At 39.4% G+C, this 12,495-nt stretch overlaps 3 protein-coding genes across 3 annotated transcripts; all 3 read right to left on the bottom strand. All coding sequences in view use genetic code 12, as the record gives it.

Moving 5' to 3' along the window:
• Nucleotides 1-5,586: 5,586 nt before the first annotated feature.
• PSV2 (major coat protein/ssRNA-binding protein - IMP dehydrogenase/GMP reductase) lies at nucleotides 5,587-7,509 on the bottom strand (the record flags this gene model as incomplete). The annotated part of the gene is made up of 1 exon (XM_001386078.2): nucleotides 5,587-7,509. The coding sequence occupies one exon, from the start codon at nucleotides 7,507-7,509 to the stop codon at nucleotides 5,587-5,589; it is 1,923 nt and encodes a 640-aa protein (XP_001386115.2).
• Nucleotides 7,510-8,321: 812 nt separating this feature from the next.
• PSV1 (Major viral coat protein) lies at nucleotides 8,322-10,046 on the bottom strand (the record flags this gene model as incomplete). Its single annotated transcript, XM_001386077.1, has 1 exon — nucleotides 8,322-10,046. One exon carries the CDS (start codon nucleotides 10,044-10,046, stop codon nucleotides 8,322-8,324), a length of 1,725 nt encoding a protein of 574 aa, XP_001386114.2.
• Nucleotides 10,047-11,426: 1,380 nt separating this feature from the next.
• On the bottom strand, nucleotides 11,427-12,290 carry PICST_63799 (predicted protein; the record flags this gene model as incomplete). Its single annotated transcript, XM_001386076.1, has 1 exon — nucleotides 11,427-12,290. One exon carries the CDS (start codon nucleotides 12,288-12,290, stop codon nucleotides 11,427-11,429), a length of 864 nt encoding a protein of 287 aa, XP_001386113.2.
• Nucleotides 12,291-12,495: the final 205 nt, after the last annotated feature.

Raw genomic sequence — 12,495 nt, 5'->3', positions numbered from 1 at the left:
AGAACTCCTTACGAGAAATATGAAATAACGGCAAATTGTGCCAAAAAAAATAGAGAAATCTAAGATAAGTTAATGAATAAGAGCTCGGTCTCTATACGATTAATTCTTTATGTCTAAGTTTAGCCAAAGTAATTGCAGACTCCAAGCCTTAGGACTAAATTTGACGGAGTGACGTGTTTGGTAGGTGCACGAACATTTCCAACAGCACCAATGGTACAAGAACATCAAGTTATTCTTTGCCATACATCGATGCTTCTGACAATCAATTTTGAAATCCAATGTTGAAATTTGTTAGACAGTTCACTTCCGATGATCATGACAGATTGTATGCTCGGCACAGTATTAGTGGTTGCAGCACAATTGTCAACAGACTACTAGTAGGAATTCAAAATGGCAATGAGCCGTTAATCTCGAATGAATTTACAGCTCTGCAAAAGTATACATGGGTAGGAAAAGTCAATTCGTCAGAAACAGATGGGTACTCCAGTCTAGAAGGAATAGGTGAAAGGTATCTTAGAATGGATGGTACGATAGATTCGAATCACATACAAGAGGATCTACTGAAACAGCTAGGAATTCCGCGTGCAATTGTTAGTAATCACTGGAGGGAAGCATTCAACTGGACTTGGTACGATAATCAGATTGCTTTACTTGTAAACTTGCTTCGATTTTTCTATATGAGTGAATTGAATAGCAAAGAGGGATTCACGAAGGGTACTTTTCCGAAATGTGCTGACTCAAACATACATGTTGAGATTAACGCTGCTTTCAAATTCGTTGATGATGAAGTTACTTGGCAATGGCCAGGTAGGCGAAAAGGACGCAATTACCCAATTTGGAAATATATTTCAGACGAGTTGCCATCCACAGGTGAAATTCCATTCGTCAACCTAAAGGGATTGTTGGAAGAAGAGGCCAAAATTGTTTTGATGATGATGGGTGAATGGATTTCTCAGACGAACTACAAGTTAGATTTTTCTTATCCCGCGCTAGCTCATCAGGTTAATTACAGATACGATAGCAGAATTGCTTCATTGGAAGAATGGTTATCGGGAAGTAAGACTAGTATCGAATATCAAATCCCTCAACCAGGGCTAATTTGGAGTGCACTTTGCAAATATGTAATGGTGAATCGATTGCAGAATCAGTTTCACAAAGCAGCGAACATTGTATCGCAGTTGTTCCTCACAGTTTGTCCTAGAAACGTTGAACATATGACATGGCTCACACAAACGACTCGTATCACACTTCCTAGATTTGGGTCTGTGAGGGGCAGATATTCGATATTGAACAATGGAATATCAGCTCTACTCGAAGCAAAAGCATTGGAAGATTGGAAAGAGATTCGAAATAACCCAGATCTTTTATTTAGCTTTGGCATGATCTTAGCTACAGCATTTAACATCGGGCTAGCGAAGAGAGACTTTCTATTATCCAATAAGTCGCTCTCTTCAACAGAGCACATTGACAGTGCTTTAACCTTTGGCTCCTTTAATTTCTTCGAAACGGCCGTCTCATTTGCGACTGGGTTGCCTTACCCAGTAAAAGGGAGAGAAGATTTGTATTTAAGTTTTCCTGGCATAGTAATTCCAAATGCAACATATTGCTTCCCTATGTCTGAGTCTGGGAAGCAGCAACCAGATAGCACCATAGTGTGCCATGGAGTGCCCTTTATTGGATCACCTTTCATTTGCTTTCCATTGGCTGTGTTCGAGGATTCGAGCCCTTACAGCGGGAAATTCATAGTACCACCTCCTCTAAGAGTTGTACAAAATGGAATGATATACAGCCCTCTTGATGCCTGGAAATTAGCTTTTATGTGTAAAGTCATCGGTTATGACATATATGTAAATTTCGATGGCTTGCAGCATTCTCATCCTGAGTCTTACGACACTTCAGATGATTCAGTTTGGGTAAGACTATATCAAAATCCCACATTTGCAGCAAATGAAGGAATCTATGTGTCTTTTGATGCTTTGAAAAGCAGAAAGGAGTCTCCCGTCGATTTCAGTCTACGTTCTATCTTGACAAGGCAATTGGAAATCGATATACTGGTTCTATCCCTGTTCATTGAGTCAGATGATAGCACTGGTGACACTGAATTTTCGTTGGATTTGAAGAACAGGACATGTATTTTACCTGGTATTCAGGTTATATCCAGCGATGGTGTATTGAATTTTACTGGATACATACATGCGCAGAAAACAAGTAATTCTTCATCGCCTATCGAAATGGTTAACCGTGGGCTCCACCACGAAGACAATTGGGTAAAGTTGACATTGATCGAATCGATGGAAGGACATAAACCAAATAAATACGTTATCAACGATCTGAAAACCTTTCCCACCTGGGTAAGGTTTCGTACGAGGATTCAGGCAGTCCTGAGAATGAATTCCACTCACATGTTGGCAGATGTAGTTCCAGGTAGTCAACTATCTTCGTATTCTTCGGGTTTGTGCTTTAGTGTCGCACTCAAATGGTTTGGGGAAGTTAGGAGTGTAACTCTTTGGCGCAATGGAGACTATTACGGGGTATATATTAAAATCGACTACGATACCAACATCATGGGTCCTATTTTGAAGAGGAACGTATCAATGATATATAGTATTGTTGATGGCATTGTATTCAACGAAAGTGACATAAAGTGGTTCTTAGAGAGAGTGTTTGGTGTCGATCCAAAAATCCGCCCCAAGGTGTTTTGCGATTCGTACAGTTATGTAAGAAGTAAGGTGACAGCTCAGCACCATACACATTTGAGACCTGCGGAGGTTTTGCTAGCCGCAGAAGAAATTTCAGTGGAGAGATTTTATTTCGCCAAATGCATTCAAAAATTGTTGTACAATTCTGGTATAAATGTGGAATCAACAGTTGCTAGTTTTATGGTTTACATCATTTCCCTTTCCTCTAACTGGATTCCCTTGATTCTTGATAGTACAGCACTATGGAAGAATTGCAGTGGGGAAGATGATTTACTATCCCGACTAAAGAAAGTTTCTAGCCACTTGAAAGCAGCCCACTCAGTTCAATTACAGCCTCTAACTGAACTATTTGAATTGCCTGTTCTAATGAATAGAGGAATCGGTAGCGTTGACTGGTCAGCCGAAAGAATGAATAGAACGAATCCTAATTGCACTACTGTTCTGCCCGAAGAGGTATACCATTCCGCATTCAAAATATTTGAATTGTCTCGCACCCTTGGATACAAATACCCGAAAATGGAACTAGAAGATTATATTCAGAATAGATGGGAATGGGTGCCTGGGGGTAGTGTACATTCGCAGTATGCTGAAGATGATGACTATATAATAAAAGGATTGCATTCACGAAACAAATTCGTAACTTTGAATTTGATGCCAAAAGGCAAACTTGAGTCCTTCTTCCGGAGTCCTCCAGAAGTTAGGGCGTGGACGTCTACCAAGTACGAGTGGGGTAAGCAGCGTGCCATATATGGCACTGATCTTCGAAGCACTGTTATAAGCAACTTCGCGATGTTCAGATGCGAGGAGTCACTTAAGCATATGTTTCCGATCGGAGAACAGGCCGAAGCAAGCAAAGTTCATAAAAGAATTGGACTCATGTTGGATGGATATGATAGCTTTTGTTTTGATTATGACGATTTTAATTCGCAACATTCAATCTCTTCCATGAAGGCTGTTTTGGTTGCTTTTTTGGACGCGTACTTAAGCGATATGTCTCAAGCACAGAAGGAAGCAATGATATGGACTATAAATTCTGTTGACAAAATGTACGCACTAGATCCGAATTCGAACAGGTGGTATAGACTCAACGGTACTTTACTTTCAGGTTGGCGCTTAACCACATTCATGAACACGGTTTTAAATTGGGCATATATGGACATTGCTGGCGCTTTTGATGTGGAAGGGTTTTCAGATTCTGTTCACAATGGAGACGATGTTATGATCAGTTTGAATACGATCGGCGCAGCAGTAAACATAATGCACAAAATGAAAAAAATAAATGCTAGGGCCCAAGTTACCAAATGTAACATTCTATCTATTAGTGAATTTTTAAGAGTCGAACATGGAATGAAGGGCCACGATGGGTTAGGCGCGCAATACCTTTCCAGATCATGTGCAACAATTACTCATAGTCGAATAGAATCGAATGAGCCAATTTCCGTTATTCGATTGATAGAGGCAGATGAAACACGTTTGAAAGATTTGGAGAGCAGAACCTCAATTCCAGAGGTTATACCAGCTCTTCGTAGACAATTACAGCGACGAGTTGAAAACGTATTCAGAATATCCATTGCTGATTGCGAAATAATACGAAATGCCCATCCAGTGGTTGGGGGATGCTCAAGAGACCCGTTGGCATCAATAGATATGTTAATTGACGTCAACAGCGGTGCCTTTGAAATCCCAATTGAAGTGATAGATCCTTCAAAGTGGCCAGGGGTGTACGACTATGTCCAGGCATTGGATAACAAACTTGATGGGCGGATTGAGAAGAAGAAGATTTTTGATGCTGTAATAAAGGGAAGTAGGCTAACTATTGCGAGGTCAAGACTGATAAGAGTTAATGTTATTGAAAACAGGAACAGGGAAAAATCTTTACGGGAAAGATCCATGTTCCGCATGTATAAGGAGTATTCTGTTAGCTACTTTGTGAACCTTTCAAAATTCATGGGTATTCCCCCTGTGTCAAACATAGAGAAAGGAGAAGCGGCGTTTTTATTGAATACCATAAGAAATAGTTCGGACCAATTGCGCGCGTTGCAAATATTGTTATAAATCATGCCTATTCTGTAAATCACAACAGAAGTCAAAGCGTACAGATTCTACATCAACATACTATGCAATATTACATACTTCAGCTATAACGAGCCGGGACGTGCTTGCTCACATTAAGGTATGGTAGCATTGTCACCAATTTTAACTGTCAACAGTAGCATCTTTTCAATAGCGTTTTGAAATTATTAGTCGAAGTCTTTGTAAAACATGTAGAGGTCTGTGTATATCTCAGAGCGAGAATTGAGTAAATGCTATTTATCTTAGTTGTTTGCCTTGTTGACGGTTCAAAGCGATTTTATGTATGCCTATGGTGCTTACTTTCCGCCAAAATAAGGTACTACAAAACTTAAGTAAATTGAATCTACTTATACAATACCCACTTAAATGAGAAGTGTACGTACAGACTATAGTAACCAACTGCGGACTTGATCAAGTCTTTTTCCATATACTATGCAATAAATGTTTTAAAATAAATCTTCAAAGGTAATACATTAAGGATGCAACTGAGTAGTCAATGTACAATTGCGAAAGTCTTAGACGTCTTTGAATACTTACTAGCATACTAGACAAACGGCACCAATGACAAATAAATGTGGTCTCATCTGAATCACAATCCAAAGCATGACTAAAGTCCATCAAGACTCACACTTCCTCAAATACTGCTTCATAGATCAATTGTGCTTTAACCCTATACTGACCCTTTCGCTAAACATACTGTTGTCATGTCAGAGGTATGTTCTCCTCGATTGCAAGCCTGGGGAATACTTCGAGATCGAGGATGTAAATTACACTTCTTTCTAAGTTATCGCAGTGAAAAGCTTGTATCTAAATTTTACTCAAAATCTTTTCCTTGAACTACCTCTCGTTCATATTCTGTGGCAATCAATGAGCCATTAACCCGTTTCATTGAACCTTTCACTATTTCAGGTGTCGAATCTCCAAAGCTGCGCCAGCGAATGCTTGAGACGCCTGCAGAAATGGCTCTCCTACTTTCTCTGCAATTTTTAACATCCACAAACAAATTGCAAACCTCGACTTCTATATCAAAAGATGGATAGGTGTCCGGAAGGAGGAAATTAGGCAAATGGATGAAATCCTCATTAATTCGTTCAAACCCCGTAACAAGCAAACCTTCGCTGTCAATCAGCAAGCAATTTAGAGACAAAGAATACCACTTGCTGCGGCCAGCGTGTTTGTATATTTCATCTTTAGATTTCATGCTTGAAGCATGAAGTTTGTAACCAGCTACTTCGCAGAGCCAGGCTAATTTCCAAGTATCCAAAGGGCTGTATATGGCTCCATTATCAACAACTCTGATTGGTGTCGGTATGGAGAACTTGCCACTGTACGGACTTTCATCATCAAACACTGCAATTGGATATGACGTGTAGGGAGAACCGACAAATGGAACGTCATGAAACACGCAATTATCTACAATAATTTCTGATTGGTTTTGTAGCAGCGACACTGGCACCGAATAAGTGCCGCAGGTTTCCAAAAGAGAAGGATAAAATAAACAAGCACTTGTCATTTCATTCTTAGGAAATTCTGAACCAGTGGCGAGACTTATTGCAGATGCATAAAACGATTCAGAGTCCAAGAAAAACTCTTCGATTGTTTCTTTCAGTGAAAGACTATTACGTATTCTGAAATCCCTTGCAGCCAAACCAATATTGAAGCAAGTAGCAAGTACTAATGATCTTGAAAATAATAGATACGGATTGGCGATAAATAGCGCCCATTCTTTGATGTGATCTGGTCTTGCTATGGCAGTTTCACCTTGACATAGGAAAGGATATCTTCCTCTAATAGAACCAAATATAGGCAAATTAATCTCCGCAGTATGCTGCAACCACGTCATTCCCTCTACATTTTCAGGAAAAATCGTAAGCATAAGCTGACTAATTAGATCACTTGCAATATGGAATTGATAGTATAAGCTGTTGTTAACGACATACTTGCGTAAAGCTGACAAAACAACATGAGACATCGGCATTCCAAAGTCGTCAGAATTATACCACAAGTCCAACTCATTAATAGGTTTCCTATACCTATAAAAGATTTCATTGCACAACTTAGAGCTATTGAAATCCACTTTAAAGTTGGTCTGTGCTTTCCACTCTCCTGTCATGAATAGCACAATCCTTGCTTCGTCGATATCAAGTCCACGAAGGTCAATATATGGAGAAGATGAAGTCGGAAAGAAGTCATTGGCATATACAAAATTTGGATATCCTTTCTTTTCACTCCCCCCGGGCCAAGAGAACTTTACAGGAGTATCGGGAAACGGAAGTATATTATTGACATCAACTTCATAAGTTTTGTTATTAAGAGGAGGAAATCTGCCCGTTTGTAGACCCTTCTTCTCTGCTAAGTCGAGCAATATATAGAGACGTAATATGTTAATAAGAAGAGAAACATGGTTGTCATACCAATTTGTGGACGAAAATTCATCAAAATGGTCATCTATGCTAGACATTTGAAGGCCAGTTAATATCTTCGCTTGTAGTTTAATATTATCCAAACATAGTCCGCTGTCAATGGTTAAGAATAACTTGCTCAATCCATCGAAGGAACTTTCACTTGGGGCAAACTTCAGTCTAACTGGACCCAACCATGTAAAACTTTGGACAGCTTCAAATGTCTTACTTTGTATAGAGTCCGAACAAATCGCTCTCAAGAGAATTTCTAAGTAAACTTTGGTATGGCCATGCTCTTGTGTAGGGGAATAACAATTAATACCAGTGTAAAGCATCTGAATTGCTTACCACCATATCATTATTTACCCAACGCCGAACACAAATACTGGGAGTACTTAAAGTATATGTAGCAAATAGAATGCAGTCCTTGACGGGAAACCTGTATATGGGTAGGCCGGTTTTCCTTTTGGACTTAGAAATGGATTAATGGATATGGAGTTATATTAATCACTGAAGAACTATTTAAAATCTGTTTAAACTAGAGGGAATCCTCTGGGCTTTATATATTCTTCATCCTCATCTCATCTCTGTAATTTGTTGCGTTATTCAACAAAAGAAACGTAGAATTTCTGTTTCGGATATTTATCGGATCCAATCCGAGGTTGGTCACCTCGGAAACCATTATTAGAGATCCTGTATCTTATTTTCCATCAGTCCTGAAGTTTCACGTGCTTTGAACCGAAATTAATCTGCATATAGCTTCTCGAGTAGGCTTTATATGAATACTGAATGTCTATTAAAAAGTGTATATACAAAAGGAAACAGGGGAAGAAATTACGGATTGTAAGTTTAAAAAACAACGCCGAATCTTGTCCGTCACTAGCAACAGCAATAAATATTATTGAGTGTTGAAATCCTTTGTTTTCCGGACTTTCATACTATGTGACTTGGTAATATTTTGACGGCTTGAGCCTTGTCACTACTAAAGTTCAGACGGTTATTAGTTTCACTGTAGATGAAGCTATAGTACTGTTTAGATCAGAAAATCCAGCTGGTCTCATTATTTATTTGAAAGTTGAGGTTTATTTCATTTCTTAAACCATCTTGATATTTAAGTATAGCAATTCTATTCTCGCTAAAAAGCTATTCAACCCTTCAAATTCTTTGCTCCATCAAGAATATTGTCCCAATTCTGGAGTTTCTGTACACTTTTATTGGTGTCTATTGGATATTTCTTTTTGACAACAACCTCTACGCATGAAGGCAGAAAATCTGGCTTTGTAAAGTCTTGTAGCTTGAAGAAGGAATTCTTTCTCTTTTCGATTTTGGTAATTGTGACCTTAGACTCCACTAAATTATCTGTCTTTTTTTTATTCACAAGATAGATCACAGTCCAAGAAGACTCATTGGGTGCAAATGCTTTGAAAAGATGAGAGTTGTCGATTTCAATATGACAATCATAACCACCAATACGATAAGTCCATGCGTAACTCCAAGCATCGATGAGGTTCAAGATACATTTATTGTTTTCAATTTTTGGTTTTTTCAACATGAACTCTCCTTCATGTGGTGTTCCTTGCTCAATCTCATTTTTAAACGTATGTAGGGGGTGAAACAAGTATGGGTTACCGAAACATGGAAAGCCAAAAGAGCTTACTATGTCGTTTTCAACCAGATACCCCTTTTCTTCTTCCACATTTGCTTTGACTGCAAACACCCTATTTTTTGTATCTACCAAATTTGGGTATGAAACAAATAGATTCGAATTATCAAAGCTTGCCACTCCAATACCCGTGGCGTAAGACACCATAGCATTCACCAAGTCTTTCTCGTGTACTCCTTCGGTTGGGAATAATTCCCGTTTCATTAATCCAATTGGAAAGCAGTTCGCAACAAAGAGACCATAATTGAAGATGATCGCGGGATACTTCTCAATCTGTCTCCAATCATTCAACATTCTTTCGTTTTCCTCTTTGTCAGAAGATAATTGTCTTAATGAGAAGAGAGAAGGAAGGTGTATTTCTACTCTTTCCAGCAAGAACGACAAGCCTTCCAACGTATCCGGAAGTAACGAGAGCATTATGTGACTAATCACTAAGCAAGATGAACGAGCCTGCAGCTCTAATCGGTTTCTTCTAACATATTTGACAATGAGATCCCATATCTGACTAGATTTGGGGATACGTTTTGGATTTCGAGTTCGGACCTCTTCCACTTCGAGGAAATTGGGCATCGTGCGACTTGATTTGCAGTAGATTCTGGAAGCTAACTTTGGAAGCTCAAAATCAAGTTTGAAGTTTGTTCTCTGGCACCATCTGGAACACATACGCCACATAATTGTGATTTCTTCGTCCGATAATCCCGTAAAGTCTAGGACCATTGAATGGCTTTGTTGTTCCGATGTTTCATCAAGTGAAATGAACTCCGGATATTCTTCGGATGACGAAGAGTTTGGCCAATTCCATTTCTCGCCAATTTCCCTGGGCCACGAAGTATGTGCTGTGGAGTGCCCGTCATCATATCTGATATTCTTTACGTTTCTTAGATCCCCTTCTTCGTTAAGAAGTGTAAGATGGTAAAGTCTGATCAAATTCACTAGCAATGCGTGCTGACTTTCTGACCTTTCATCTATTCCTACAAGTCTCGGTTTTTTGTAATACAGTGTACCCTCATTGATGAAATGAGTCGGTTCTCTTGCATTTATTATACCATGTACTTCGCCTAGCCAGACAAAGTTAGTTTTAGGTTTGAAGTTTCGACGATTATCCCCATTTCTTACTTCCACTTGCGACAAAAACGAGCAATGTCCTTCAACATGAAAAGGATGAAAGCCAAGATTTGTTGAGTTCGCTGAAGCTAGAGCAGTAATCATTTTCTGGATAATATGATTCATATAGTTCTTGGTTCTGAGCGGTTTTTCACCTTTTTATAGGGATGTACATTACAAATATACTTCATAAGGCGAACTTCTGCCCTTTTGGTATATGAGGCTCACAATCTTTACAAATTGGGAGAAGTACGGAACTGTAAGCACATGGTTGAGGAAGTGTTTATCATCCTTTATCGCATGCTCCTATACAGTAGTATGGTATTATATTTTGAATGCTAATATGTCCAATTTAAGTAATAGCCCATTCTGAAAACGGAACAACGTGTCTTTATTGCCGTGCCGTATCTGTTGAAGTTCAATAATTTCATGTGCTTGGTACTAAAATTAGAGAATATACATGTACTTCCATTCAATTATCGGTCGGGTTTGGCAGTTGGAGTGCCGACATACAAAACTGTCAAAAAAGGGCAGTAGCAGCTAACGAGCCACTCGCTCACTTGGCGAGTTACAAAAAAATAATTACATAATTAATCTGCAAGGACTTGCCCTTTCTGCAGAACAACCTTAAATTCCCCTCGCTTCTACACTGGAGGTAAATGCAATAGGCTCATGGAAATCATATTCCCGGCAACGCCACTTTCGGTATTCTATTTGGCTATTTTGCAGTTTAATTTCGCACCTCTTGAAATGGGATATTGCCGACTTGGTTTTGAGGGCCAACTTTTTGTTTTCGGATTTAGTTTCGAATGTCGAGATCAGTATATCCAGGCGAAATTAACTTCATACTTCTATCAAGGCAAATATCAAAAAAACTGGATAAGTTATGGTATTGACTTTTGAACCTCGCCACTATGAAAATGCAATTATATGAAAATGCAATTATAGGAAAATAGAACGACCAGTGGGAGCCAGTGCAATTCTTTTGCATTAATTTCATGCACTCACCTCCATGCGCCTTGGTGCATAGAATGCCTGCCTGAATCAGAACACTAATTTCATCATGATAAGAGAACTACAGGCACGGCCCCAAATCCACGGCCCCAAATCCACGGCCCCAAAACTTCCAATTTGAGTCTTTTTTATTCATCCGCAATCTCGAGTGGCTCGTAGTCCTTAGGCTACAAAATGGTGTAACGTATAGGGACAAGGCAGTTTGTGCCCTTTGGTGCTAATGATGTGACCATGCGTATTTCATTATCGGAGATAAAAAGGATTGAAAACTGAATTTCCTTTTTGATCAAGTCTATCGATGAATATGTGGCTAGTCTCATTCTACGAGGCCAAAGGACTCTCTTAGACAATCTTTACGTATCAATTCTCCATTGATAATATCGTAGAAATTCTATGTTGAATGTGACTATAGTCTATCATTATATACTATCTTGTATACTCATTCTATGATATTTACATGTCTCTACACTATCAATCCTTAAGACTACTCAACTCCTTTTCCAAGCCTCTCACGCACTTCCACATCAAAGCCAATTCCTCGTCATTGGCATAACCACTCGTGGCCCAACGGAGCTTCCCGTTGTGGTCCAATAGGTAGATATAGCCCGAGCACATATTATCGCACATCAATTTTTCGCGCAAGCTGTACTGGAAGATATGGTCTGGAAGAATGAAGTACTTGTTGTGTCTCTGAGGAGAAATGGTCTTTTTGATGTTGGATTTGGAAAGACCCAACAAGAATCCCTTCATCCAGTTCTGGGGAATGTTAATGTCGATAATCTGGCTCTGTGGATGATTCTCCTCAAAAACTCCATAATCTCCCTGTGCATAGTCCTTGCCGTCAACTTTGAAATACGAATGACTGCACTGTTCGCCAGAAACTGTGGAATACAATCTAACAATGCTGACTTTGTCAGCTAAAATTTCGTATAAACTCCTCGACTGGCCATCCAAAGTGCTCGAGATGAAGTCGGGGAAATATAGAGCTTTGTCCTTTTTGAAAAATGAGATCGGTGGGGTGAAGATCTTACCATTAGTGTTTCTGAACGACTTTGTTTCATAGAACGGCGAGTGTCTGATCTCGTAGTCGAGCTTTTTCTGTCTTCTTTCTTTTGCCTCCGAACTGAACAATTCCTGTTTAATGTTCGTCAACGAATAGGTGTCTCCAAGCTTGTGGTTCAAGAGTACTGGAGACTCCAAGCCTATGGGTTTTGTGATGGGTCTAGACTTTTCAAGAGCAGGTTTGGATGCTTCTTTGAGCGTCGTGACGAAACGAGGACTCTTGTTCAGGCGTGGAACAGCCACGCTGAACAGTCTGACGGAGTTTCTGAACATCAGTGTGGGAAGACTTCAATGAATGAAGGGAAGTGTATGAATTGATATAGTGAAAAAATTATAGACAGGCTTAGAGGCAAGTGCAGTCCCGTGTTTTATAAGTACCATAGTTAAACAAAAAATTTGTGAAGTCATAAAGAGACACAGAGGGTGATAGAATGTAGCAATTAATCAAGCAGGCTGTTTGGCACGCATCACTAAAGTT

Source organism: Scheffersomyces stipitis, chromosome 7 (genome assembly GCF_000209165.1).
Source record: "Scheffersomyces stipitis CBS 6054 chromosome 7, complete sequence".
Classification (NCBI taxonomy): domain Eukaryota; kingdom Fungi; phylum Ascomycota; class Pichiomycetes; order Serinales; family Debaryomycetaceae; genus Scheffersomyces; species Scheffersomyces stipitis.
Note: the sequence above shows the minus strand (reverse complement) of the source record. Positions and strands in the feature narration are given on the sequence as shown.